Below are 24,386 nucleotides of genomic sequence, written 5' to 3' on the forward strand. Positions count from 1 at the left end.
CCACTCCCACTAGTCAGTTCATGTTTTGTCATTAAACACTTTCAAAAATAAAAGGCTTATAGGACTTCATACTTGTGTATAAGAAATTATGACTCTCTATAGTACATGCATGGGTACAATATAGTTTTTGACTTGTGTATTTACATTATAAGGATCTGTACAATGCTTTGATGCAGGTCCTTAAAGGAGAAGGAAAGCTACCAAGGCAGTTTATTGCCAATAGATTAGCCACAACAGGGCAAGCTATAACACCATTTTTATTCTTTAGAATGCTTTCCATACCTGAGCAAACAGTTCTAGACATGTCTCTGTTTGTTTAGGATAGCAGCTGCCATATTAGCTTGGTGTGACAACTTCCTGCCTGAGTCTCTCCCTGCTCAGTGCTCCTGCTGAGCTCTGTGCTTACATTACAGCAGGGAATGGAGGAGGGGGGGAAAGGAGCAAACTGAGCATGCTCAAGCCCTAGCCCTGGAGGTTTAAGCTGAAAACAGGAAGTCTAATACAGAAGCCCATGTGTACACAAAAGAAGTAAAAAAAATGTGGGGTTTCTTTTGACAGAGGACTCAGAGCAGCATTACTTTGAGGGTTTACTGGTGTATTTATATAGACATTTCTGATAAAGTTAATTTACTTTTTACCTTTCCTTCTCCTTTAAAGAGACAGTAGTGTTGACGATGGGGCAATTTAGAAAACAAATTCCCAAAAAGTCAGCAGTAGAACGTACTTGTCTAACACTGGAGAAATGTTCCAACAAACATTAGTGCTTCTTGGAGAAATCGCATTTTGCGCTGAGATCATGACAAGGTTATCTACAGGCAAGAGAGAGGAGACATAACAGAGGTGCATGCTTTCCATTCCATTTATCCTATGGAAATACACACATTTATCCTGGTATATAGTGATTCAGTATAAAATATATTCCTTGTGTGCGTGTGTTTAGTCTTCATGACAAAGCAATAAGGGTGATACGTAGTATTTACAGTCTACGTTAACCTCCCCTCATTATATTGAAACCACGGCTCATTTAGAAGAAACGATTAATAAGATTGGTGCGTTTCCTCTGTAATACACATAAAAACAAAGAGAGACAAGGACATTCGTAAACCCCTGTACAATTCAGCTTCCAATTTTCCTAGAGGAATAAAATAAAAATATATTTGTGCAACGGATAACCCCCCGCCCCCCACTTTACATTATAAACATGTTACAGAGAGAGCGAAGCCTGTTGTATTCAATAATGTTACGGCTCTTTGATAGAAGCAGCCCAGTCTTCCATTGGATCTTACAGCTGTTGGTTGAACAAAGCCAAGCATCATCCTGTGTTACAAGGGATCTAGAAATGGCCGTACAGATTAAAACACATATATTTATGCTAGTCAGGGTTCGATCCCAAGTAAAGTTGCACTGAACCAGCCAGTGGTCTCTGTCTCAGAATGCGCATAGGCTCAACCCGCTCACAGTAACAGTCAAGTGCAGTTTTGTCAACAGAAACATTCATAATTTGTAAAACTTATTTTTTTTCCTTTTTACAAATTAAATGCATTTTTATGCAATATATTTGTACATTAAAGTACACCATTCCTTTATCATTTTTGTGTTTCATTCAGTTTCCAACAAATATGACCTACCATCAACGCCGACCTGTAGTGGTTTGGTATGGACAGGAGATCTGAGAAAACACTTCAGCGGCTCTTGCGTTTGGTGCAGGCAGCTGAGTTCCAGCTATGCACCCAAGCCTATTAGCCAAAATGAAATGTTAGATGCCACCCACATGAGAAGTCCTATTCCCAATGCAAGTGTAAGTCATTGGAATCCAGGAAGTCAGTGGAAAACATACTTGGGAGAGTAGAGCTTAGGGGTGTTAGTGAAGATGAAGAATTGGGCATGGTTAGGTCTAGCCACTCCATGTTGTCCAGATTTGCATCAGCGAGATCAAGAGATAAGCAGCTATTTGCTGTGAATGGTGTATCAGTGGTCTCCATGGGAGTAGATTCATGCTCCAGCATGGCAGTGTTTTCGAGAAGATCATTGTTGAGGTCGTCTATGAGGGAAAACGTTTCTCTGTCATCACTGTTGCTTTCGAGGTGTGGAATGTTATTTCCTGAAGGTAAAGTTCCATCCAAGAAGGCTTCTAACTGGCTCTCTAAGCTAACCGACAAGCTGTTTGTTGATTCTAGAGACAGAGGTGGTGCCATGTGGATTTGTGGAGGCGGCCTTGATACTACAGTGTTCACTGGCATAGTGGTCACATTGGCAGTAACGGGTCTCATCTTTGATATGGGCGATGGCTCTTTAATTAGAGGGGACATCTCTGCATAGGGGAGAGCAAAATACAAACATTAAGCCAACTGTAGGATAATGATTTAAGCGTGTAAATTTAAGTGATTATTATATGCTTGTTTATATGACATATTCCAAACCTCTTTTCAGTAATTATTCATTGTTCACATTGGTATCTGCCCCAGTGTAGGTTACAATTGAATGTCCTTATCACATTTACACACACACTATAGAAAATGTTACCTGGAGCCCATTAACCTTCCTGTATTTGTGAGGAAACTGGAGAAAACCCAAACAAAAGGGTCCTGGCTGGAAACAAACCTAGGACTCAAGCGCTATATGTAAAGTCCAGCTTCTTTTCATGGAAAGTTTTAGCCAAAATACAAGGAAAAATTAAATAATGAAAATGTAAAAAAAATGAAGTAGTTGAAATGATTTTAAACAAGGAGCAAAAAGGGCATAAAAATATTTGCTCATTATTTTGTTTTTTCATTGTTCCATTTTTTCCTGATAAATGTTCTGCATCTATAATAAGTAAACATAAAGCAAAATTACTACTGAGGAACAAAAGGCAACTTTTAGGGACACAATGTATTTTTGGTGGTTCACCTTTCAGTTCATTTTTAGTATGTTATAGAATGGCTAATCTTAAGCAAATAGCTTCGTTTATTTTAAAAATTGTTTTTGAACTATGTGCTGCCTTCTTCTGACTCTATCCAGCTTTCAAAGGGGGTCACTGACCCCATCTAAAATACAAATGCTCTGTAAGGCTAAAATGTATTGTTACTGCTACTTGTTATTACTCCTCTTTCTATTCAGGCCTCTCCTATTCATATTTCAGTCTCTCTTTCAAATCAATGCATAGTTGCTAGGGTAACTGGAGAGCTGCTGAATAAGAAGCTAAATAACTCAAAACCACAGATAATAAACAATGAAAACCAATAGCAAATTGTTTTAGAATATCACTCTCAACATCATACTAAAAGTTAATTTGAAGGTGAACAACCCCTTGAAATGAAACCGTTTGTCTCTCTAAGTCACTAAGAAAACATTCACAGCTCATTTACTAGACTGCATGTGATAAATGACACAATTGCACTTGATAAGGCGGAATTTGACTGCAGAACCAGAAAAATGAATGCCGGCCATCGGTTCTAGGGCTTTTGGAGACGTGCCAGTAATTTGTACACAGCTCACATCGTGTTTGCTTTTCCTAAACAATTCCACTAGCATTCAGTTCAATCTTTAAAAAGGTTCTAATGTGTTTCATTTGATCTGCTGCAAATAGGGTTGCCACCTGGCTGGTATATTACCGGCCTGGCCAGTAAAAATTATGGTTGATCCTAATGTTACTAATAGAGAAAAAAGATAAATATATAGGAAGGCCGGTATTTTTTACAGAAAAGGTGGCAAACCTAGCTGCAAATGATAAACAAACACGTGTCTGGTTACGGTCGCTGGATGACACTGCTGGATTAGATGGAAATGTCTGGCTCTGATCCATTTATCTTCTCTGGATTCGTTTTTCTTTTCTTTTTTTTCCCATAGTTTTACTTTAGAAGGCCTAAATGCACAGAACTTCGGATGTGGTTGAAACTCGAGCTAACTGCTTGCTATCAGATGTTTAAATCTCAGCACTCTCATTAACATCAGGATTCTTTGACAGCAAGATGAAACAGAGCTCTCAAATTGACCGCTTGCCATAAAAATAATCAGCCTACGCGCTCCCTGCTGAGACTTGTAATGGTTTCTCAAGCTGCGCTCCTTGCTCGGTCTCCCTTAGGTGCTAAATAAAAAGTTTAGTGAAATTGCATCACTAGGCTTTTCTAACTCGTTCGGCGCTGAAAGCACTTGCCATGTTAGACGCTGTGAAGACAAAAGAGAGGCAACCTTAGACTTTGCTTCTGGGAAATATACCATATGTATCTTCAATAGCCTTCACTTGAGGAAAAGAGAAAAGCATGACAGCAAAGCTTACTGCGCACACACAGAGCATTCCTTTGCTCTGAAATTTGTATTTATCCATAGAAGTGGGATCAGCCATATGGAGCTGAACATCATGATATTGCTACTGAGTGCTGATGTTTTAAACATCAGTAAAATGTAAGATAATGCATATAGCACTTTTTTTAAAAAAAAAAAATTCAACAAAAAGTCCTTTGTAGTGAAGGAAGTCAGGCAAAACCTCTTAACCCCGCAGGCCAATAATTCATACAAATTTCAAATTGATCATTGTCAAAAAATGGCAGCTCCCTCTCAAATGATTAAATGAAAAGAAGTAATAATAGTCTGTGCATTAAGTAAGCCTTTCTTTTATTTTCCTAGCTCCTAAAGTAAAATAGAATACGACTTTTTACAGGGGCCACAGAGGAGAAAGTCTCCATCTTGACATGTTCATGTGACAGTTTTAACAACACTTGCTGGTAAATGCTGTGGACATTATTCTCTCTGAGACACACATCTTTCATAAGGGGAAACTAGACTGGCTAGTGCCATGACTGACCCAAAATCCAAACTGTGGATATCACCAAATAAACATTCACTGACCCTATAGAGCAGGGGTCCCCAAACCTTTTTACCCGTCAGCCAAGCCACATTCAAATGTAAAAAAAAAAAGTTAGAGAGCAACACCAGCATGCAACACATCCTGTGGATGTAAAATATGGCCTTGTGATTGGCTATTTGGTAGCCCTTATGTGGACTGGCAGCCTACAGGAGGCTCTGTTTGGCGGTGCATATGATTTTTATGCAACTAAAGCTTTAGAATTGAAAAATATTCACTTGCTTTAAGGCCATTGGAAATAACATCCAATTGATTGGTGAACAACACATTTTTACAAGCCACTGCTTGGGGATCACTGCTATAGAGCTAGCGGACATACCAAGTCTTACAACCTATGAATTGATTTCCACCTTCAACTACATCCCTCCTATTCCCCTCCCTCTTGCCTTACTATATTACAGTGTATTTTGGGTCATTCTCAGGCTTGAGAAAGGGCCCCGTGGGGCCCAAAAAGTTATCTTGTATGTATATACTAATAGAGCCATTAAAGCACTAATTCTGAAGTTGTGGTGTGCTACAGTGTACTTTGAACTAGAGACAAATGAGCAGATTTGGCCAATACAGCCCCGACCGAGCTGGTGTTTTGGATGCTGGCCAGACAATGGATCAGGCAGGGAGAGAGTTCATTGGATTGTGATCAGGAATCAAACTACCATTGGTCAAGCAGGTGCACGGGGGCCTGGCCACTGTAGTGGAACCCAAGGAATGGGAACGAGACAAGGAAAAACAAAAAGACTAATGGTCTCAGAGCAGGAAAGTCCAACTTCAGGCAAGCAGAGATTTCCCATCAGAGTTTCAAAACTCCTAACCTACATAAGAACTCCACTTTCTTTGGATAGTATGATTTCAGAAATTATAGTCTGCCCAAATACATGTAACTTGTGGGCCAGCACTAGTCAAATAATGTGCTATGTAAACATTTTTTCATAATTAATAATTTTGGGAACACTGTCCCATCTGCCTAGTTGTACACTACAATAAAGCAAGCTTTGCGGCATGCAGAATATGTATATGGTTAAATGTGGCCATACGCTGACCAATCCTGTACTGTTTAGCCTAACAGCCTTCTGTGGCTCCACTTCATTTGCTCCATGAACTGGAGTCAGCAGATGGAATGGTATGTATGCTACATGTATATTGGTCAGGATCATCTATCCAACATCCATGCACTAAATATGAAACATGTTGTACACATATGGGCAGCTTAAAGTTGTAGGCAGCTTCTGTTCCAGAGAAGGCTGTTAAACATTAGAAACTGGCATGCGAGCTGAAACCGAAGTCGACTGCAAAGATCATTGTGTGTCATTCCAATGAAGAAGCCATTTATAAATGACCACATACTGTATTTTGTGTGCTGCTTCCTAGTAGCTTATGGGAATAAGCGCCGTGTTCCTCCCTTTCTAAGATCTTTCTCGGAAGGTGTCTGCTTAAGCACAGATGGACATGTATCCAGAAATGAATAAGAGAGCAATGCAAAACAACTTTTCGCAGCTTCAGTGGAAACATTTACTCGAATATAAAGACATTGTGTGTATTACGGGAACACACGGCAATGTTCAACAATGAGGAGGGGCACAGTGAATAATGGGCTCGTCTGTAACACTTGGACTCTGATTGTAATGAACTTGCCCAAGGCACTATGCCACCCTCTGCTTGAGACACCAGTAATCAGACTGCAGTTCCAGAAACAGGCAATGGCTGCCCAGTGATGCTTATATCTATGCTGCTGCTGCACAATATCAAGTGCCATACATGAATACAGATTACACTGTATTTTTTTCATAGGTGTGGCTTCCAACTGTGCCTATATTTCTACTTCTTCTTTGTAAAAATCAGCAAATAGAATATAAAGTGTAGCAACATTCTGTTTGCCAGTTTGTAATCCATCATGGAAAGAATGGCATGCAGCCATTATTTACTATTTTCTACCAAGATAGAGCTAGACACAGCTAACAACGCCTAAAGAAAATAATAATGTTATCTAAATGTACATACGATTTCCATGCAAAATGTGAATATGATTTTTGGTCTGGAGAAAATCAGGACAATGCAGAAACGCATTTCAAACCCATCTGATTGTGAGTGACATGAATGGGGCAGAAAGCATAAAATGTGAATAAGGGGTAAAGATCTGTCTGGGGTTTCTTACTAACCTGGTATACTATGGACGGTGTCAGACTTGCCTACCGTGATACCAGTAAAACTTCCAGTGGGCCCTCCTGCTCACATACACATTTGCCTTGTGTGTCTTTACCATGGCCATACCCCATTTCAATATGAATATATAACAAATTAAAATATAATATGAATTTATATGAATAGTGTGAGAGTGGCCTATGGTTTTGTGGTGGGCCCCTGGCACCCCAGTCCCACAGATTATGGAACAGAAGCAATCATACATTCTTCAATGACAGCTTCAAATTCTTTCAGTATAATTATACATATTTATTTCAAGTTGGCTATGGCTTTAACCAGTGCTTTGCCATATTTGACATAAGTGGTGTAAAAAAAAAAACAGCTGTCAACCATCTGATCTGATGGTGCAGTAAGGACTGTATGGTGTTGTATTAAAACCAGATGAGAGCATGGCCATGCAAAGCTGCTTTAACCCTAGAACCCCCAAAGGTACAGTCCTGCCATTAGATATATTTCCTGGTTTATGGTCTGGTTCTAACTACAATACATCTTAACAGATTATGATCAGGTTGGTCAACCCTCATTCTTCCTACAACTGTGCCGACTGCTTTCAACCCCAAATCTCTTGTGAGCCAAGTTCTTCAGTCAAGAAGGTCTTGGAAGAAGTCAAAAGCTGTATGATATACACATTCACCCTTTCCAGTTTGGAGGGGACATATGTAGAAATACATTTGCTGCATGCCCCATTATGCTATTTATATATTAATAGTATTAACATTTTTGGCACAAGAGGAATAATGTTTGGGGGTGGGGTAGGTTGCAGCACACCTTCTTTGCGCTCAAGGGTTAGCAGCTCCTTAGTGTAATGGAAAGTAAAGAACTTACCCCACGGGACATCCAAGATGGCGACCTCCTGCTCCACCATGCGGCTCTTCCTGGTCGTAATATGACTGCGTCAGAAACGTGTCGCCCCAGGATTGGTCGCCGGCGACGGAATGGACACCGGCGTCAGAATGTGCGCCGGCGTCAGGACGCCAACGTGTGGACGCCGGCGTCGGCGTCATGACGTCAATGCGTCAAGTTTGGCGCCAACTTTTGGACTATTTAATTCCAAGTGCCCTTTCTGTCCTTGCCCAATTATAGGTCTATCTTGTATAGTTCCTGGGTGTGATTTCTTGATATTCTGCAAACCGTGTACCGACTTCTTGCCTGTTTCATCGATTCTGATCCTTGCCGCCTGTATTGACCATTTGCCTGATTACGACTATTCTTCTGATAAATCCTTTTGTACCGCGAACTTGGTGTTGTTGTCTCCTCCTTGGTCCACACTACAACAGAGCCTTCGGGCCCTGACAGTATAATTGGGCCATGGACCCCTCTGAGGAGCCCCAAGTTCCTACTGATGTCGGCAGAGCCGTTCGTGGATTGGCTTCCCGTATGCACACCTATGAAGCCCAGCAAACCCACTTCGGCCAGGCACTTGAAGCAATCCTGGAGAAATTATCTGCTTTATCTCCTGTGGCTCCAGTCCCTATGCCGGTTCCTGCAACTCCGCTCCAGGTTTCCGAGCCTCGCATCCCTGCACCTCCTCTGTATAGCGGTGATCCGGAATCATGCCGTGGTTTCATCAACCAGTGTGAGATCCAATTCACCCTGCTTCCAGGTCAGTTTGTCTCGGAGCGAGCTAAAGTGGGCTATATTATTACCCGCCTGCAAGGGAAAGCTCTGGAGTGGGCTTCTCCTCTTTGGGAGAAGGAAGATCCGGTAATCGATGATGCCAAGGCCTTCATCCAGGATCTTCGCACAGTCTTCGATGCTCCTGGTCGGGCTACTTCTGCCTCGGCTCGTTTATTCCAGCTGCAGCAAGGCACTCGTTCTGTTCCGGAATATGCCATCGAATTCCGAACCCTCGTGGCAGAAACTTCGTGGAATAATGACGGATACCAGGCTGCCTTCTACAACGGCCTGGCGATGCGCATCAAGAACGATCTTGTTTCTCGTGAGATTCCTTCCCGATGGGAGGACCTTGTTGCGTTGGCTGTGAAGGTTGACACCCGACAGAGGGAGTTCCAGGTCGAAGTTTTCCAGGTACCAACCCACCCTGGCGCCACGCTTCCAAAGACCCTTACTTCCCAGTCCGGCTTCCAACCTTTCTCCTCCTCCTCCTCCTGCGGCACCTGCTACCTCTTCTTTACCACCTGAAGAACCAATGCAGATCGGGCGGGCACGCCTTTCCAAACAGGAGAAGCTCCGGAGAAGGGCCGCTGGGTTATGCCTCTACTGTGGGGGAAAAGCCCACTTCGCCCAGGAATGCCCAGTGAAGCCGGGAAACTCCAACACCTAGGTAAGCTTGGGGAGACTTACCTGGGTGGAATTTGTTCTCCTCCCCATTCCTCTGCTCAACGCTTTCTTCTTCCTGTCCAAATCCAGTTCGGCTCCAAGAAGATCTCTTCTCGGGCTTTCCTCGATTCTGGTGCTGCTGGCAACTTCATGGATCGTGCCTTTGCTGTTAATCATACCATTCCGCTCCAACCCTTGGCAACTCCTCTTCGAGTCCTGGCGATTGATGATCGTCCCCTTTCTTCTGCCATCATCTCACAGTCTACTCAAGAACTCTCCTTCAAAGTGGGCACTATGCATTTGGAAAGACTGTCTTTTCTTCTTATCGACTGCCCTTCAACTCCCGTTGTCCTGGGATTGCCTTGGCTGTGTGTTCATAATCCGGTCATTGACTGGTCCTTTTCTCAAATTTCCCGTTGGAGTCCATTTTGTATACACAACTGTTTACCTGCTGTTCCTGTTGTCAAAGTTTCTTCAGTATCTTCAAGTTCTTCTCTCCCTCCTGTGTACCAAGCCTTTTCCGATGTCTTTGATAAGAAGTCCGCTGAGACTCTCCCACCTCATCGTCCCTATGATTGTCCTATCGAACTTTTACCCGGCTCCATGCCTCCCCGAGGCCGCACTTATCCGCTTTCTCCCTCCGAAACTTCTGCTATGAAGTCCTATATCCAGGAGAATCTTCAGAGAGGATTTATTCGTCCTTCTACCTCCCCTGCCGGAGCAGGGTTCTTCTTTGTTGAAAAGAAAGACGGTAGTCTACGGCCCTGCATTGACTACAGGGGGTTAAATAAAATCACCGTAAAGAACAGATATCCTCTTCCTCTCATCTCTGAACTTTTTGATCAACTCAAGGGGGCTAGTTTCTTCACTAAGCTGGATCTACGAGGGGCCTACAATCTTATTCGGATTCGTGAGGGAGACGAATGGAAGACCGCTTTTAATACTCGTGATGGCCATTACGAGTATCTCGTCATGCCTTTCGGGCTTTGCAATGCTCCTGCGATCTTCCAAGAATTGGTCAATGACATTTTTCGTGATCTTTTGGGACAGTGTGTGGTCGTGTACTTAGACGACATTCTTATTTTTTCCAAAAACCTTTTTGATCATCGTTGCCAAGTACGTGAAGTTCTTTCCAGGTTGAGGAAAAACAATATTTTTGCCAAATTGGAAAAATGCACCTTCGAAGTTTCTTCCATTCCTTTTCTTGGCTACATCATTTCTCCTCAAGGTTTTAAGATGGACCCCGCCAAAGTTTCTGCAATTTTGGATTGGCCCCTTCCTACCAGCGTCAAGGCAGTTCAGAGATTTATTGGCTTCGCCAACTATTATAGACAATTTATCAAAAACTTTTCTTCCAAGATCCATCCAATCCTTGCCCTGATCCGTAAAGGGAACAAACCTCAACCTCCTCAAGCTCTCGAAGCCGTCAAGACCCTCAAGGAAGCCTTTTCTTCTGCTCCAATTCTCAGACACCCTGAACCCCTTCAACCTTTCTTCATTGAAGTCGATGCCTCTGATGTAGGAGCTGGAGCAGTTCTATCTCAAAGATCTTCTTCTGACGGTAAACTCCACCCTTGTGCCTTTTTCTCCAAAAAATTTTCTTCCCCTGAGCAGAACTATGATGTAGGCAATCGGGAGCTACTTGCCGTTAAGTTGGCCTTGGAAGAATGGAGACATTTGCTTGAGGGTTCTTCTATTCCGGTGACAATCTTTACCGACCACAAAAACCTTGAATTTATCCAATCCCTCAAGCGCCTCAATCCCCGACAAGCCAGGTGGGCACTTTTCTTTTCTCGTTTTAATTTTATTATCACCTTTCGTCCTGGCTCCAGAAACAGAAAGGCTGATGCTCTGTCCAGAAGCTTTGCTCCTGAAGATTCCTGCCCCGAAGATCCTGTACCCATTGTGCCCTCTACCAAGATTATTGCTGCCTTGTTTCCCTCATGTGCCTCTCAGTTACTTTCTGCTCAGTCTTCGGCTCCTGTAGAGACTCCTCTTGGTGTTGCCTTTGTCCCTCCGGAATTTCGTCATGACATTTTATCCCAAGCTCACAGTTCCAAACAGGCCGGTCATCCAGGGGTTAAGAAGACAACCGAGCTCCTGTCTCGTTTGGTCTGGTGGCCGACCCTAAGGAAAGATGTCAAAGACTTCGTTTTGTCCTGTTCCACTTGTGCTGTTTCCAAGTCCGGACATTCCCCCCCCAAGGGTTTACTCTTGCCACTTCCCATTCCATCTCGACCTTGGACTCACTTGGCGATGGATTTCATTGTCGATCTCCCTGTTTCGTCTGGTCACACTGTCATCTGGGTGGTGATCGACAGATTCAGCAAAATGGCTCACTTCACGCCCCTTCGGAAACTGCCTTCTGCTCCCGAACTCTCTGAACTTTTCATCAAACACATATTTCGTCTCCATGGGTTTCCTGCCGAGATTGTGTCTGATCGGGGTTCCCAGTTTATTTCCAAGTTCTGGAGATCTCTTTGCAAAGCTCTTAACATTTCCCTTCAATTTTCTTCTGCCTACCACCCACAGTCTAATGGAGCCGCAGAACGGGTCAATCAGGCTTTGGAACAGTTTCTTCGTTGTCATGTGTCCTTGTGCCAGGATGATTGGTCGGATCTTCTTCCCTGGGCTGAATTTGCCCACAACAACGCTCTGCATTCTTCTTCCCAAAAGTCTCCTTTCTTCTGTGTTTATGGTCTCAATCCTTTGGCTTTTTCCCAAGATTTTCTTCTTACCAATGTGCCTGCGGCTAATGACCAAGCTGCTCACATGTTGGCTATTTGGCATGCTACTGCTGCAAACTTAGAGAAGAGTTCCCTGGTGCAGAAAAAGTTTGCTGATAAAAGAAGGATTTCTTCCCCTCCATAAAGTCCAGGTGATAAAGTTTTTCTTTCCACACGCAACATTCGTCTCAAGATCCCTACACCCAAGCTTGGTCCTAAATTCATCGGCCCCTTCCCTATCATCGAAATCATCAACCCTGTGGCTGTTCGTCTTCAACTTCCTCCTGAGCTGCGGATACCTAATGTTTTTCATGTTTCCCTGCTTAAACCTACTATGTCTTGCCCCTCTTCTTCTTCCTCTCCAGCTCCTGTTTTGGTTGACGATCACAAGGAATTTGAAATCAAAAAAATCTTGGACTCTCGTATTTCCCGAGGCTCTCTTCAATATCTTATCGAGTGGAAGGGGTTCGGTCCAGAGGAGTGTTCTTGGGTGAAAAGCTCGGACGTTCATGCACCTGTCCTGGTTCGTAAGTTCCACAAACTTTTTCCTTCTTCTCCTAGCCTCGGTGGTCCTGAGGCCCCCCCTAAGGAGGGGGGTACTGTAATGGAAAGTAAAGAACTTACCCCACGGGACATCCAAGATGGCGACCTCCTGCTCCACCATGTGGCTCTTCTTGGTCGTAATATGACTGCGTCAGAAACGTGTCGCCCCAGGATTGGTCGCCGGCGACGGAATGGACGCCGGCGCCAGAATGTGCGCCGGCGTCCGTCGGCGTCATGACGTCAATGCGTCAAGTTTGGCGCCAACTTTTGGACTATTTAATTCCAAGTGCCCTTTCTGTCCTTGCCCAATTATAGGTCTATCTTGTATAGTTCCTGGGTGTGATTTCTTGATATTCTGCAAACCGTGTACCGACTTCTTGCCTGTTTCATCGATTCTGATCCTTGCCGCCTGTATTGACCATTTGCCTGATTACGACTATTCTTCTGATAAATCCTTTTGTACCGCGAACTTGGTGTTGTTGTCTCCTCCTTGGTCCACACTACAACAGAGCCTTCGGGCCCTGACACTTAGTGACCGGCGTGCACTAAATAAAACAAGAAAAAAATAATTTTGTCTGGGGCCAACCTATTCAGGGTTAATACTTGGAAGAGGATGAGTCTCTGCTATAGGCTCTTTATGTGTCATCCTGCCCCTTTCAAGGTAATAGTCACAGTGCAATAACTCTTCTGACCCTGTGCTAGCCTAGGAATGCCTCTGAAACACAATCATAGGAACACCATTTCCCCCTCTGCAGACTAACTCGATTTGGCCATGTAAGCCACCAGCACTTCTTTAGTAAAGACAACTTCTGAATTGCTTCAATAAAGCACCCTTATGCACATCATTTTCCCCTTCATTCATTGCAAGGTTTGAAAAACATAAAATGGGTGCCCATTCGCACTGCTATGCGCAGAACAATATATAGGACTATGGCACACACAACAATTCAGGGCATTTTGCCCACTGCGTTTTTTTTAAATTAAATTTATGGGACCAGGTTTTTCCAGATAATCCATAATTTGGATTTCCATATATTAAGTTCGACTAAAAATGAATTTAGACATTAATTAAACCCAGTAGAACTGTTTTGCCTCCAATAAGGATTAATTATATCTTAGTTGGTATCAAGTACAAGGCACTGTTTTATTATTACAAAGAAAAAGGAAAATGTGTTTAAAAACTTAGACTATTTTATTAAAATGGAGTCTACGAGAGAAGGCCCTTCCATTATTCACAACTTTCTGGATAACGGGTTTCCAGATAATGGATCCTACGCCTGTATTGAAAATGCTGTGTCAACATGCCCAGAATTGACACGTAGTGCTAGCGACTGGACTATATGTCCTCTCATGGGCTAGTATTTGCTACGTTCTAAACATGGGAGCCATTGGTTAAACAGTGGATAATCTAGAAGAGCAGTGTTCATGTTTTGATGGGCCTCTTTCAGGCTGGATTTTTGGGAAGGTTAAAGGCCAGGGATTAGGGTAAAATGATGACATATTTTATACTTAAATATTGTTATATCCTATGGCTGTAGCATTAGATAAAGGGGTGTGTTTTGGAGAATTAGGAAGCAGTGGAGCCATACCTTACCTCCCCTGCACAATGGAATCAACTTTACATGCAAAATGGTACTCTTTGCAAAGAATAAAGGCAATGCTATGACAAAGAGTTCAGATGACCAATAGGATGATCGGGTTCTCGCTTACTCAGTTCATGGTTTAATTTTCATTCAGCTGTTGCTTATTTAAGTTTGGCTTCAGTTTTACTGTCACAGCCAAATTGCCTGTAACATTAGTCTGTCATCCTCCTATCAACAGTGTTTCTCCATGAGGATGATTGGTAAGAATGGAAGGTTACTTCACATTGTAGCAGGACAGGGTCAGAGCTCTGGAAAATGGGATTCGTCAGCTTTGAACTCGGGGGAAATTCTACTATCAGCTCATTTTAAATCTAAATTGGCCCCCGGGCAAGGTCTAAATCGAAAATGAATAGTTATAAGGCAAAATGAGGGAGAAATGAGAAAATCTGTTTTATAGCTTCACATTTACTGATTCTAGAAAGTCTATATGCAGTGATAAGTGTGATCTCTCCATGCAGGAAGGAATAAAGCATATTTGCTCCTGAAAAAAAGTCTGATAACCGTAAAGGTGGCCATACACGGGCCGATAAAAGCTGCCGACAGACCGTGTCGGCAGCTTATTGGCCCGTGTATGGGGCCCCCCGACAGGCTTCACCGATCGAGATCGATCGGATGGGACAAAAAATCCCGTCCCGCCCGTTAGGCATCGTTAGGATCCGATCGTTGGGCCCTAGGGCCCACGATCGGATCAGCCCAATATTGCCCACCTCAAGGTGGGCATATCGGAGGGAGATCCGCTCGTTTGGCGACATAAATGAGCGGATCTCTCCATGTATGGCCAACTTTACAGTCTTCTCTGTCCTGACCAGTAACATTGCAGTGTCTGGATGATCAAGGAAGTCACAGAAGAATCATATTGATTAAAGTGGGACATTTATGATATGATAAAATGCCAGTAGTGTTATGAAGTTACGACTCCGTCAACAAAATAAACATTGCTTGCTGAGGCTACATCTTTATAGTTATTGTTACTTTTTGTTACTTGGACTAGTCCTGTCCTATTCATATTCCAGTCTCTTATTAAAACCACTACCAGGTTGCTGGGTGAATTGGACCCTAGAAACCTGTTAAAATGTCAAACTGGAGAGCTGCTGAACAAAAAAAGCTAAATAATTAAGGAACCACAAAAATAAGACCAAGTGCAAATTATATCAGGCGATCATGGCCTACATCATACTTTTCTGACTCTTTCCAGCTTTCAAATGGGGGTCGCTGACACCTGTACACAAAAATGATTGTTCTGTGAGGCTAAAGTTTTATTGTTATTGCTACTTTTTTTTTATACTTAAACTACTAATTCAGGCCTCTCCTATTCGTATTCCTATTCTCCGCTTGTCATATTTTCATGCTGAAATACTAAACTGGAGAGCTGCTTAAAAAAAACCTTAATAATTGAAAAACAATACAAAATTAAAAATGAAGCCCAATTCAGGGGTGCCCATAATAATGCGAGGTCTACTTTTAGGGCTGAACTCCACGGCGCGACGTCTTCAGATCCGATGCGCTGAGAGGAAGCGCATGCGACAAGACAAATGCGCCGAATATAATGTAATAGAAATATAACACCTACAAACTGCATACATCCGAACGCCGCACGTTGCGTCTTCATCCGAAAGTCGTGTCATTACAGATGCATGCAGTTTGTAAGTGCTATATTTCTTTTACTTACATTATATTCAGCACATCCGTCTTGTTGCATAGATCTGAAGACGTTGTGCCGAGGAGTTCAGCCTTTAATGTTGTTGTCCCATTATGATCTACATTCATAAAGGCATTGTTAGCTTTTTGTTCAATGGAAAATATTGCTTAAATATTGATTTGTGCAAACAACTATTCCTATACAGGTATAAGATCCCTTATCCGGAAACCCGATATCCCGAAAGCTCCGAATTACGGAATGGCTGTCTCCCAAAGACTACATTTTATCCAAATAATCCAAATTTTTAAAAATGATACATACCCCCCGACATAGCCATGCTCGTTAATGGCATATCGGGGAAAGATCTTTGTGTCTATGGCCACCTTTAGACAAGCTGTTTGTTAACAGTGTCTTCAGATCTACTGATCACCATATAAAGGTCTACTGGTAGATCCTGATCTACCTTTTGGGCACCCCTGGTCTACATCATACTAATTTAATATGGAACTCAGCTGATCATTAATTATTAATAAAGAACTCATACAGATGCTACATGCTTTTCATTGAGTGTGAACATTTTTTTCACTCCCTTGTTTTGTGATGAAAAGTCATGTGATTTCCCTCCCTACCCCTAATTTACATATGCAAATTAGGATTCGGTTCGGCCTGCTTAAAAAGGCTGAATCCTTGTCGAACCCCAAACTGAATCCTGGATTCGGTGCATCCCTAATACATTAATTTATATTTTTCTTACCCTGATAAATATTATTGTTTGTTAAGAGGTTCTCCATTCTGCACAACTGCTGTACTTCCTGCCATTGTCTAAAATGGGAGTCCTCAGACCAAGCTCTCCCTGTACCAGTGGATTTCCATTTTAGTCAATGCAGGAGGCATGGTCGGCACCAGGTTGTTCTCTGTCAGCATACTGTATGTCATAAGCCTTAAATCTTTGGGTTATTGGGATCTCACCACCCTGCATCTTAAAAGGAACACCAAAAACAGGAAGCAGGTCTGAAAGAAGAAATCATGAAAACTTGCTCATGCAAGTGACCATCTGTTTCTCTTTATTTAAATACATGCAGAGTGAATGGCTCTGGTCTGCTGTACCTACACAATGGTCAGTTCTGATAACTGCAATATTCAATCGGGGAGTTTTACTCGGAGGTTACTCAGTCCAAAGGTCTGTCTGTAATATATGGAACGGCAGGCTCCACAAACATTCACTAATCTAACGCGTCACATTATAGCTGAGTGAATGAATGAAGGCAAAAGGGGGCTGAACTGTAACGCATTCCCTGATGTGTGTTGTTAGAATGTATTAAAGCAGAATGCGAATGAGGATTAATTATATTTTAGTTGGGATTGAGTACAAAGAACTTTTATATTATTACAGAGAATAAGTAAATCACTTTAAAAATTAGATGTGCTTAATATGGAGACTATTGGAGATGGTCTTCACACAATTCGGAGCTTTCTGCATGACAGATCCCATACCTACACCTGTTCACACATTCTTACTAAATAATATACACAGCGGGTACCAGACAGCCGCTGCCCCGTCTGCAAGGAAATCTTCAGAGTGTCCCAGCATGCTGTAATACCAGTGTACCTCCTCCTTTGCACATGTCCCTCTGCTCCCTCATGTGTCTGTCTGAACCAGCAGACTATTGTGGCTGCAGAGGCAACTGATCCGCACAATCCAGGCTCCCCTGCGACCGTGGGGTCTATTTAGTTTATGCTCTCTATTGCCTCCTTAGAGAGTGTGTGTATTGAGTATTGTAAATGGTCCTTTCCATGACAGGTAAGTTCCATGGTCTAAAACTAGACTCCCTCGTTACATTGCTCCCATGTCATTTTAGACACTGATGTCTGGAATCTCCATGGTAAGCTCAACAGCGGTATGCTACATTTATCATAAATGATTACGCTAGACAAAATGCCAAGCATCCATCTCATGGACATCAACACAGCAATGAAATGGCTGCCACCTGCTTAGTAGCACCGACATAGGTGTAAACATTTTAGTCTTAGAATAAACTGTATAAAGAGAAGCAGAGAAGTCTCACGCGAGGAGCTTCTTTCCTACAAATATAGCTTGGTACAAGGGACAAATTGATTGCCACCAAGGCACCTATGTCTTGTTATAGTCTCAGTATTACAGAGAGATTTGGCTGGGAATAGCTTCAGTTGGGAGGGGGGGAGGCATTATGGCTGGAGTTTGGTTTAGGGGGTAGGATGGTTGGTAGGTACATTTTCCATAGCTACTAATAACATAACCTATTAAAGACTCCTAAAGGGACTCTCTTGGTTTGTTGTTGGAAAATGCTTATATAGAAAAGAACCTAGCCTGGTTATGGTGAGATGGGCTAAAAGGAGCCAAAAAGCCCTTCACATGTAAAACATGAAGCATAAGTACTTCTGAAAACAGAAGGTATTTACTTGCCTCGTGCCATATACATAGCACTGCCTTAATACCCAAAATAAGAGTTTAACTCTCACATAGGGCATTAGGGTCGGAGTCATGCAAATCACTCCTTTATGTCCCTTTAGCCAACTATGTATCCAGAATAGGGTTGCCACCTGTCCTGATTTCACAGCCCGGTTTTTGGAAGGGCTGCCTGGGTGAAAAGTTCCTGTCTGGATTTCCAAATTAGGAAACTTGCAGACAGCCTGTTTCTATCTCATCAGTGCAAGATATTAGAACATAAATAGAAGAAAGCAACTCAGCAGCTCTCTCTCCTACAAACACAGACTGTGACTATAATGAGCACCTAATAAGCTACACCTGCTACAGACTCATATTGAGGAGATAAAAAGAGATTTAACTAGTTTATAAAATAAAATGAGCATCAATGTAAGCGACTTGAAAGACAAGAAGCCTCATTTATAAATGCAAGTGCTACGTCCAATAAGGGAGCAGATCACCACAACACAACTTGTGCACAATTTTTTTAGTGGATATAGTGATATAGGGATATAGTGAATAAAGTACCCCCCGTAAATTATAAGGATATTATAAGTAACCGAGGAGTTTCATGACCATATAAAAACACGAGGCTGAAGGCCATATACAGGTCATGGAACTCCGAGGTTACTTCTAATATCCTTATATTTTGCAACAGGGGGTACTTTATTATAATACACAAGTGTTAGTGAGTCATGTGACACAAATTACATCACTACTCACCGTTTATAACTGATGACATCAGAACTCACCGTTTAGAAGGATATAATTTATAAGATTCATGGTGTTCGTGTATTATAGATGTATCATGAAGCAGTGTAACTTCAATGAGACTACATGAATGGAAATGTCAGCACTGTTACCCCCATACAGTGAAGCATTGTATATAACACAGGGTTTGCAGCACAACATTTTGTGTTTGACCATTTTTGAGTTTGTATCCCCCAGGGAATAGTTTTCAAAATAGGTATGTTTAAACCAATATATATATATATATATATATATATATATATATATATATTGGTTATATATATACTGTATATATGATATACAATAAACTATATCACATATCATCTTTGAATTAATCTACATTCTCACATCAGAGTTGACACATCAGAGGCAGAGAGAACGTGGACTTGGGCACAATTAAGAGATACATGTGGATTACCCCTTGAGGGGGCTTATTGATACTTTATAGCGGAATTTAAGATTTAATTATATTCCTGATGCAGCCTATAACAGGTTCAACTTTAAGTTAAATTTTAGTATGTAGAATAGCTAATTCTAGCAGAAGAATCAAGCGCACACTGAGCCCTTCAATATAATGTCCACCTGGTGCACAGACCCTGGGAAGACAGCGCTCCCCTACTAATTACTGGAAACAAACAAATAGGTACCGGCACTCAAGGTAATTACAACAGGGGACAAGCCCCTTGTGAGTTTATTTGTGTCACAACATTTAGGGGGCGTCCCTCCTTTGTCATGTGATCGCAAATAAACACACAAGGGGCTTGTCCCCTGTTGTAATTACCTTGAGTGCCGGTACCTATTTGTTTGTTTCCAGCAAATAGCTAATTCTAAACAACTTTTCAACTGACCTTAATTTTTTCAGTTATAATTTTTTAATAATTTGCCTTCTTATTGTGTTTCCAGCTTTCAATTGGGGGTTACTGACCCCCTCTAAAAACAAATGCTCTGTAAGGCTACAGATTTATTGTTACTTTTTATTGCTCATCTTTCTATTCCAACCCTCTCCTATTGATATACCCGTCTCTAATCCAAATCAGTGCATGGTTGCTAGGGGTAATTTGGACCCTAGCAACTGAATTGCTGAATAAAAAGCTAGGTGCAGTGTTTTGACATATATAATTGGGTTATTACTGCTTTCAGCCAATGCATGAAGTGATCCGGTTTTGCTGTTTCATAGAAGGCTTAGTTGTCCCATAAAGGGGAATGAGGGAGTAAACCAGTTTTTTGTTATTTCAAACTGCAATGGACTTAAACCCTTGGGGTTTGTGTTCTGCCACCGAATGTACATAGTGGCTTTTGTTTTGAGAGATTCATGCTTATAGATAATTTGTCTGCTGCAATTTTCCATCATATTTGGTTGAGAATGCAGTGTAGTAGGTACTTTCCAATGTTTGTTTTAACAGCCAGCCTTCCAAACAATATGTTTAATAGATTCAAAGAATGGATCATTAATGTCTATTGTATGTTAGCTTAAGAACAGACCAATGAGATCCGTCCTTATGCTTATTCAGAACTTATACATAAATGAAGGACATATACAAGTTTTAACCTGCTTATAAAGGTCTAATAAACACATTGTAATCACTAGGTACCAAATGGCAATAACCCCAATTTTGCTTACCTCCGCTTTTAATGAGAATGTCAAACAGGTCATCCATCTGCTGGCTGTGCGCATTAGATACCTGGGAACAGACACTGCTTGATGAATATAAAGCAACCTAAGCAGCATTCTCAAAGATACAGTGAGCTAAATGCACCTGCTCTGCCGTTTTCAAGGAGAACTTCAAGAATGTACTATTTTTTGGAAAACAGTTACTGGAAAACGGTCATTGTTTAATATTCTAATTTACAATACAAGCCAACAGCTACCAAGGTATAAAAAAGCATTTTTAAAAATAAATATTTTTGCTCTCAGGACTCCTTTTCAGTGAGGAGCAAGGAATGTCAACAGCAACTGAAGTTTCAAAAGGTGATGTTAACAGTAGGGTTGCACTGAATCCCGGATTATTTTCAGCAGGGATTCGGATTTGGCTGAATCCAAGAGGCTAGGTGAACAGAATCCAAACCCAATATAACACCCCCAGTTCAGGCATACACTTTTTGCATACATTGGATCTTTCCATCAGTGCACCTGATTTTTCAGTGCAGATGAAGGGTATGAATTTGGTTCAGTATTAGCAAACCCTGATAGGGGTTCACTTGCATCCCTAGTTAACAGATAATAGACTCTCAGGGGCAGAGACACATTTAGGGCTGCGAGATTGAAAGGACATGAAGCCACCCCCTCTCCTCCACTGCACAGACTGGGGCAAGGAGGGGCAATAAACTCTGGTCTAAGCTATTACTCATGGTAGAAATGTCTACAATTAATATATCAGAATGTTACATGGAATCCCTACTAACACTTGAATAGTGCCACTTGGCCATTGGCAGACACACGTGGAATTCTTAAATTCTAATTAAGTAGCGTTGCAACACTTTCCAATTTATATGGATTATAAGAAAGGATCCCCTTGTCCCTAACACTTTAAACAATAAAATGCTCTGGCAGTGACAATATTCCCATTGTCGCTCCATTAGAAAGAACCTACCTCTGGCTGCGATGCTGGATTGTTTCGAGCTTGCTTTATGGCTTCTTCATAGCGGGGAGGGTCCTTGGATTTAGTGGTAGGACTGCTGAACAATGGATGCTGCTGTACAATGAACTGTTGGAGTTGGGGAGGTGTAGACGACTTCTGTATAGAAAAAAAGTATACATCTCTGTTTCAGCAACTGAAAAATATCTGAAAGCTCTAGGGTTTCTTCCTTTAACAGCAATGTAGAAAAAAGAGCTTATGTTTATCTGCTTTAGGGATAACATACTTAATTGTGCATTGGAATTCTTTTCATGTACAAAATCTCTATGATAAATACCTTCCAATATTTTGTGTCTCCGTATTAATCAAGTAAAGCCAAATCTAGCTATGCTGTTACCGGTCAAAACACCCACTAGTACAATGCTAGAAATGATATCAAAACCACTACAGCCGAGTTGTTGTAACCATGCTTGAAGTGACGGCCATTTTGTTTACCTACTCTGGCCCAAATACTACCCCGAAGGGTCTGCCTACTCTCTATATTTCCTCTTAGAACACATAGATCTTTCTATACTAAACGTCTATGGGGTATTTAGCATATTTAACATTCTTTAGTAAACACCCAAAACAAATATAAACAATAACAAGCAAATAGTGCGGTACCAGAAGGCATGACCTGCAGTGAGAAATGTTATTCTAAATCCAAAAGAGATCATGTAGATCAGAATGAATATGGGCACCCTGCTGAAGTGATAGGAAAAGGAGCGCAGTAATATGCCTGGCTGCCAAATTCTCAAGAAGGTCAGTTTTTCCAGGGCTTATGGCAGAGTAAAAATGCTAAACTCAAGAACTGGACTGGACCCCAAATGTCCATTCCGGTTAGTCTTGTGTGATGTGTCTATGGCAGGGGATATTAGAATCATAATCGAGAAGGAATTAGAGGGATTACTGAGTCTAATATTAAAAGCATGAATGAATAACAATACGAACTTCTCCAAATACTAATATAAAAACCTAAAAATCCTCTATTTTTTGTGCAGTTAAAAATTAAACACCCCCACTAAACCCTCTAAAAGCTCAAATACACTGACCCCAAAATCCTAAAGATGGCAACATTTAGTTTTAGTGTTTTTCTTGGTTTAAAGTAATTAGTATAATCCACTATTTTTAGCACTAACCAAAATGATTTGGGGAAACAAACACAATACGAACATTAATTGACTCCTTAGTGTTTCATTTGCCAGCATTGCCTCCTCAGGCTGCCTAGACTCTATATTTATCTACCAAAAATTCAAACGGGCACATTTTTGGGCTATATTGTTGCAGTTTGCAATGGAACATATTCCCATCACTCACCAGGAAAGGCAGCGGTGACAAAAATGCCCCATATGATATATTCCTCAGGGTTGTGTCGCATGAAACATATTCATTTCAGTGGATCTGAAATTCAAGTAACCACTGAAAACAATCACCGGAGCCTTTTCTAGTAACAGTTCCTCGTCAAAAGGCTACTCACCCGTAATGGGAAGCAATTCTCTGCAATTAAAGATCTTATGTGCTATAGCTCAAAGGGAAATGATAAGGCCTGCTCTTTTCTTCCTAGAACTCTGCACTTCATTTCCAATAACTGTGTCAGTTAACCTCTAAACTCGCTTTAGCTTTCATTCTTTCTGAGCTGGATATAACATATTAAACCTTATTATGGGTTGTTATATTCTGTTTTTGCAGGAATCACAAAATATGAAGCTTGTGTTCATCACATGTGATGCTGGCATATGTTTCTTAAGTACATGGACTCAACATACAGTAGATTGTTTTTAAGGGCACTGTCACATAGTTCAGCTAAGGGCTTTTTCCCCTTGACATCAATACATGTTGCTGCAGGTCACTCCTGAATGAAAACTGCTCTGCTGCAAGCTTCCTGGTAACAGTTGCTTGCAGGTCAGGAGCAAACAGTAATCACTGCACTCTGCTCATTATCACACAGATAATATGTGCTAACCTCATGAAGAGATGTGGGACCATTCTGCACAGCAGTAAGCTGGGTGCTTCTTTGTGGCTGGGCACTAGTTGATATACTAGCGCTGAAGGATTGTGGAACTGCAGTAACTGGATTCTGCGGGTAGGAAAACACGTTGCCTGATGTTGCAGACGGACAAAGCTGTAATACATAAAGTCCAAAATCACACACAAAAAATACTGACATATTTGCCCACAAAGCCCCCAACACTTGTAATTTATGCTGTATTTATTATATGTTTTAAACCCTTTAGTAATGCAAATTACAATTCAAGACATTATCGCCCTCTGCTGGACAAGTTACAATATACTTAAAGTGATGCAGTGCACATTAGAACATAAAAGGGAAAGGCAAACGTGGCTCTTTGACCATTCTCATTATTTTCATCAGTTAAATCACTGTTAAGTGCCATGAATTCTCATTGGAAACCATCTATCTCGGTGTCTCACCTGAAAATGCAGACCATGGGACAATGGCTGGGGAACCATGCAAATCAGCTGTTTCATGAGAATCCCATTCAAATGATTTTTGATGATCTGACCCCATATACGAGTGAGAACATTTTATCACATGACAGTGGTAGCACTGCAGGTGCCAGGGCACTAAATTAGCCAAATGCAACTTTTTACATGCAGCGGGAAGAATATTTGTAGTAACACATGTCTAAGGGCTGGATTACTTTACAATGACAATGATGTAAAAAATG

At 41.6% G+C, this 24,386-nt stretch overlaps 1 protein-coding gene across 9 annotated transcripts in view; it reads right to left on the reverse strand.

Moving 5' to 3' along the window:
- Window positions 1–779: 779 nt before the first annotated feature.
- The window catches only part of LOC100301959 (uncharacterized), a 206,519-nt gene continuing 182,912 nt past the window's right edge, over window positions 780–24,386 (reverse strand). For 8 of the 9 annotated variants that reach the window (XM_018237143.2, XM_018237140.2, XM_041577606.1 and 5 more), the window contains 4 exons: window positions 23,663–23,821; window positions 21,676–21,819; window positions 20,706–20,766; window positions 1,029–2,311 (listed from right to left, as the gene is read on the reverse strand). In XM_018237143.2, coding sequence (XP_018092632.1) covers window positions 1,782–2,311; window positions 20,706–20,766; window positions 21,676–21,819; window positions 23,663–23,821 — 894 coding nt within the window. In that variant the 3' untranslated portion in view covers window positions 1,029–1,781. 9 annotated transcript variants of the gene reach the window in all.

Source organism: Xenopus laevis, chromosome 9_10S, assembly GCF_017654675.1.
Source record: "Xenopus laevis strain J_2021 chromosome 9_10S, Xenopus_laevis_v10.1, whole genome shotgun sequence".
Taxonomy (NCBI): domain Eukaryota; kingdom Metazoa; phylum Chordata; class Amphibia; order Anura; family Pipidae; genus Xenopus; species Xenopus laevis.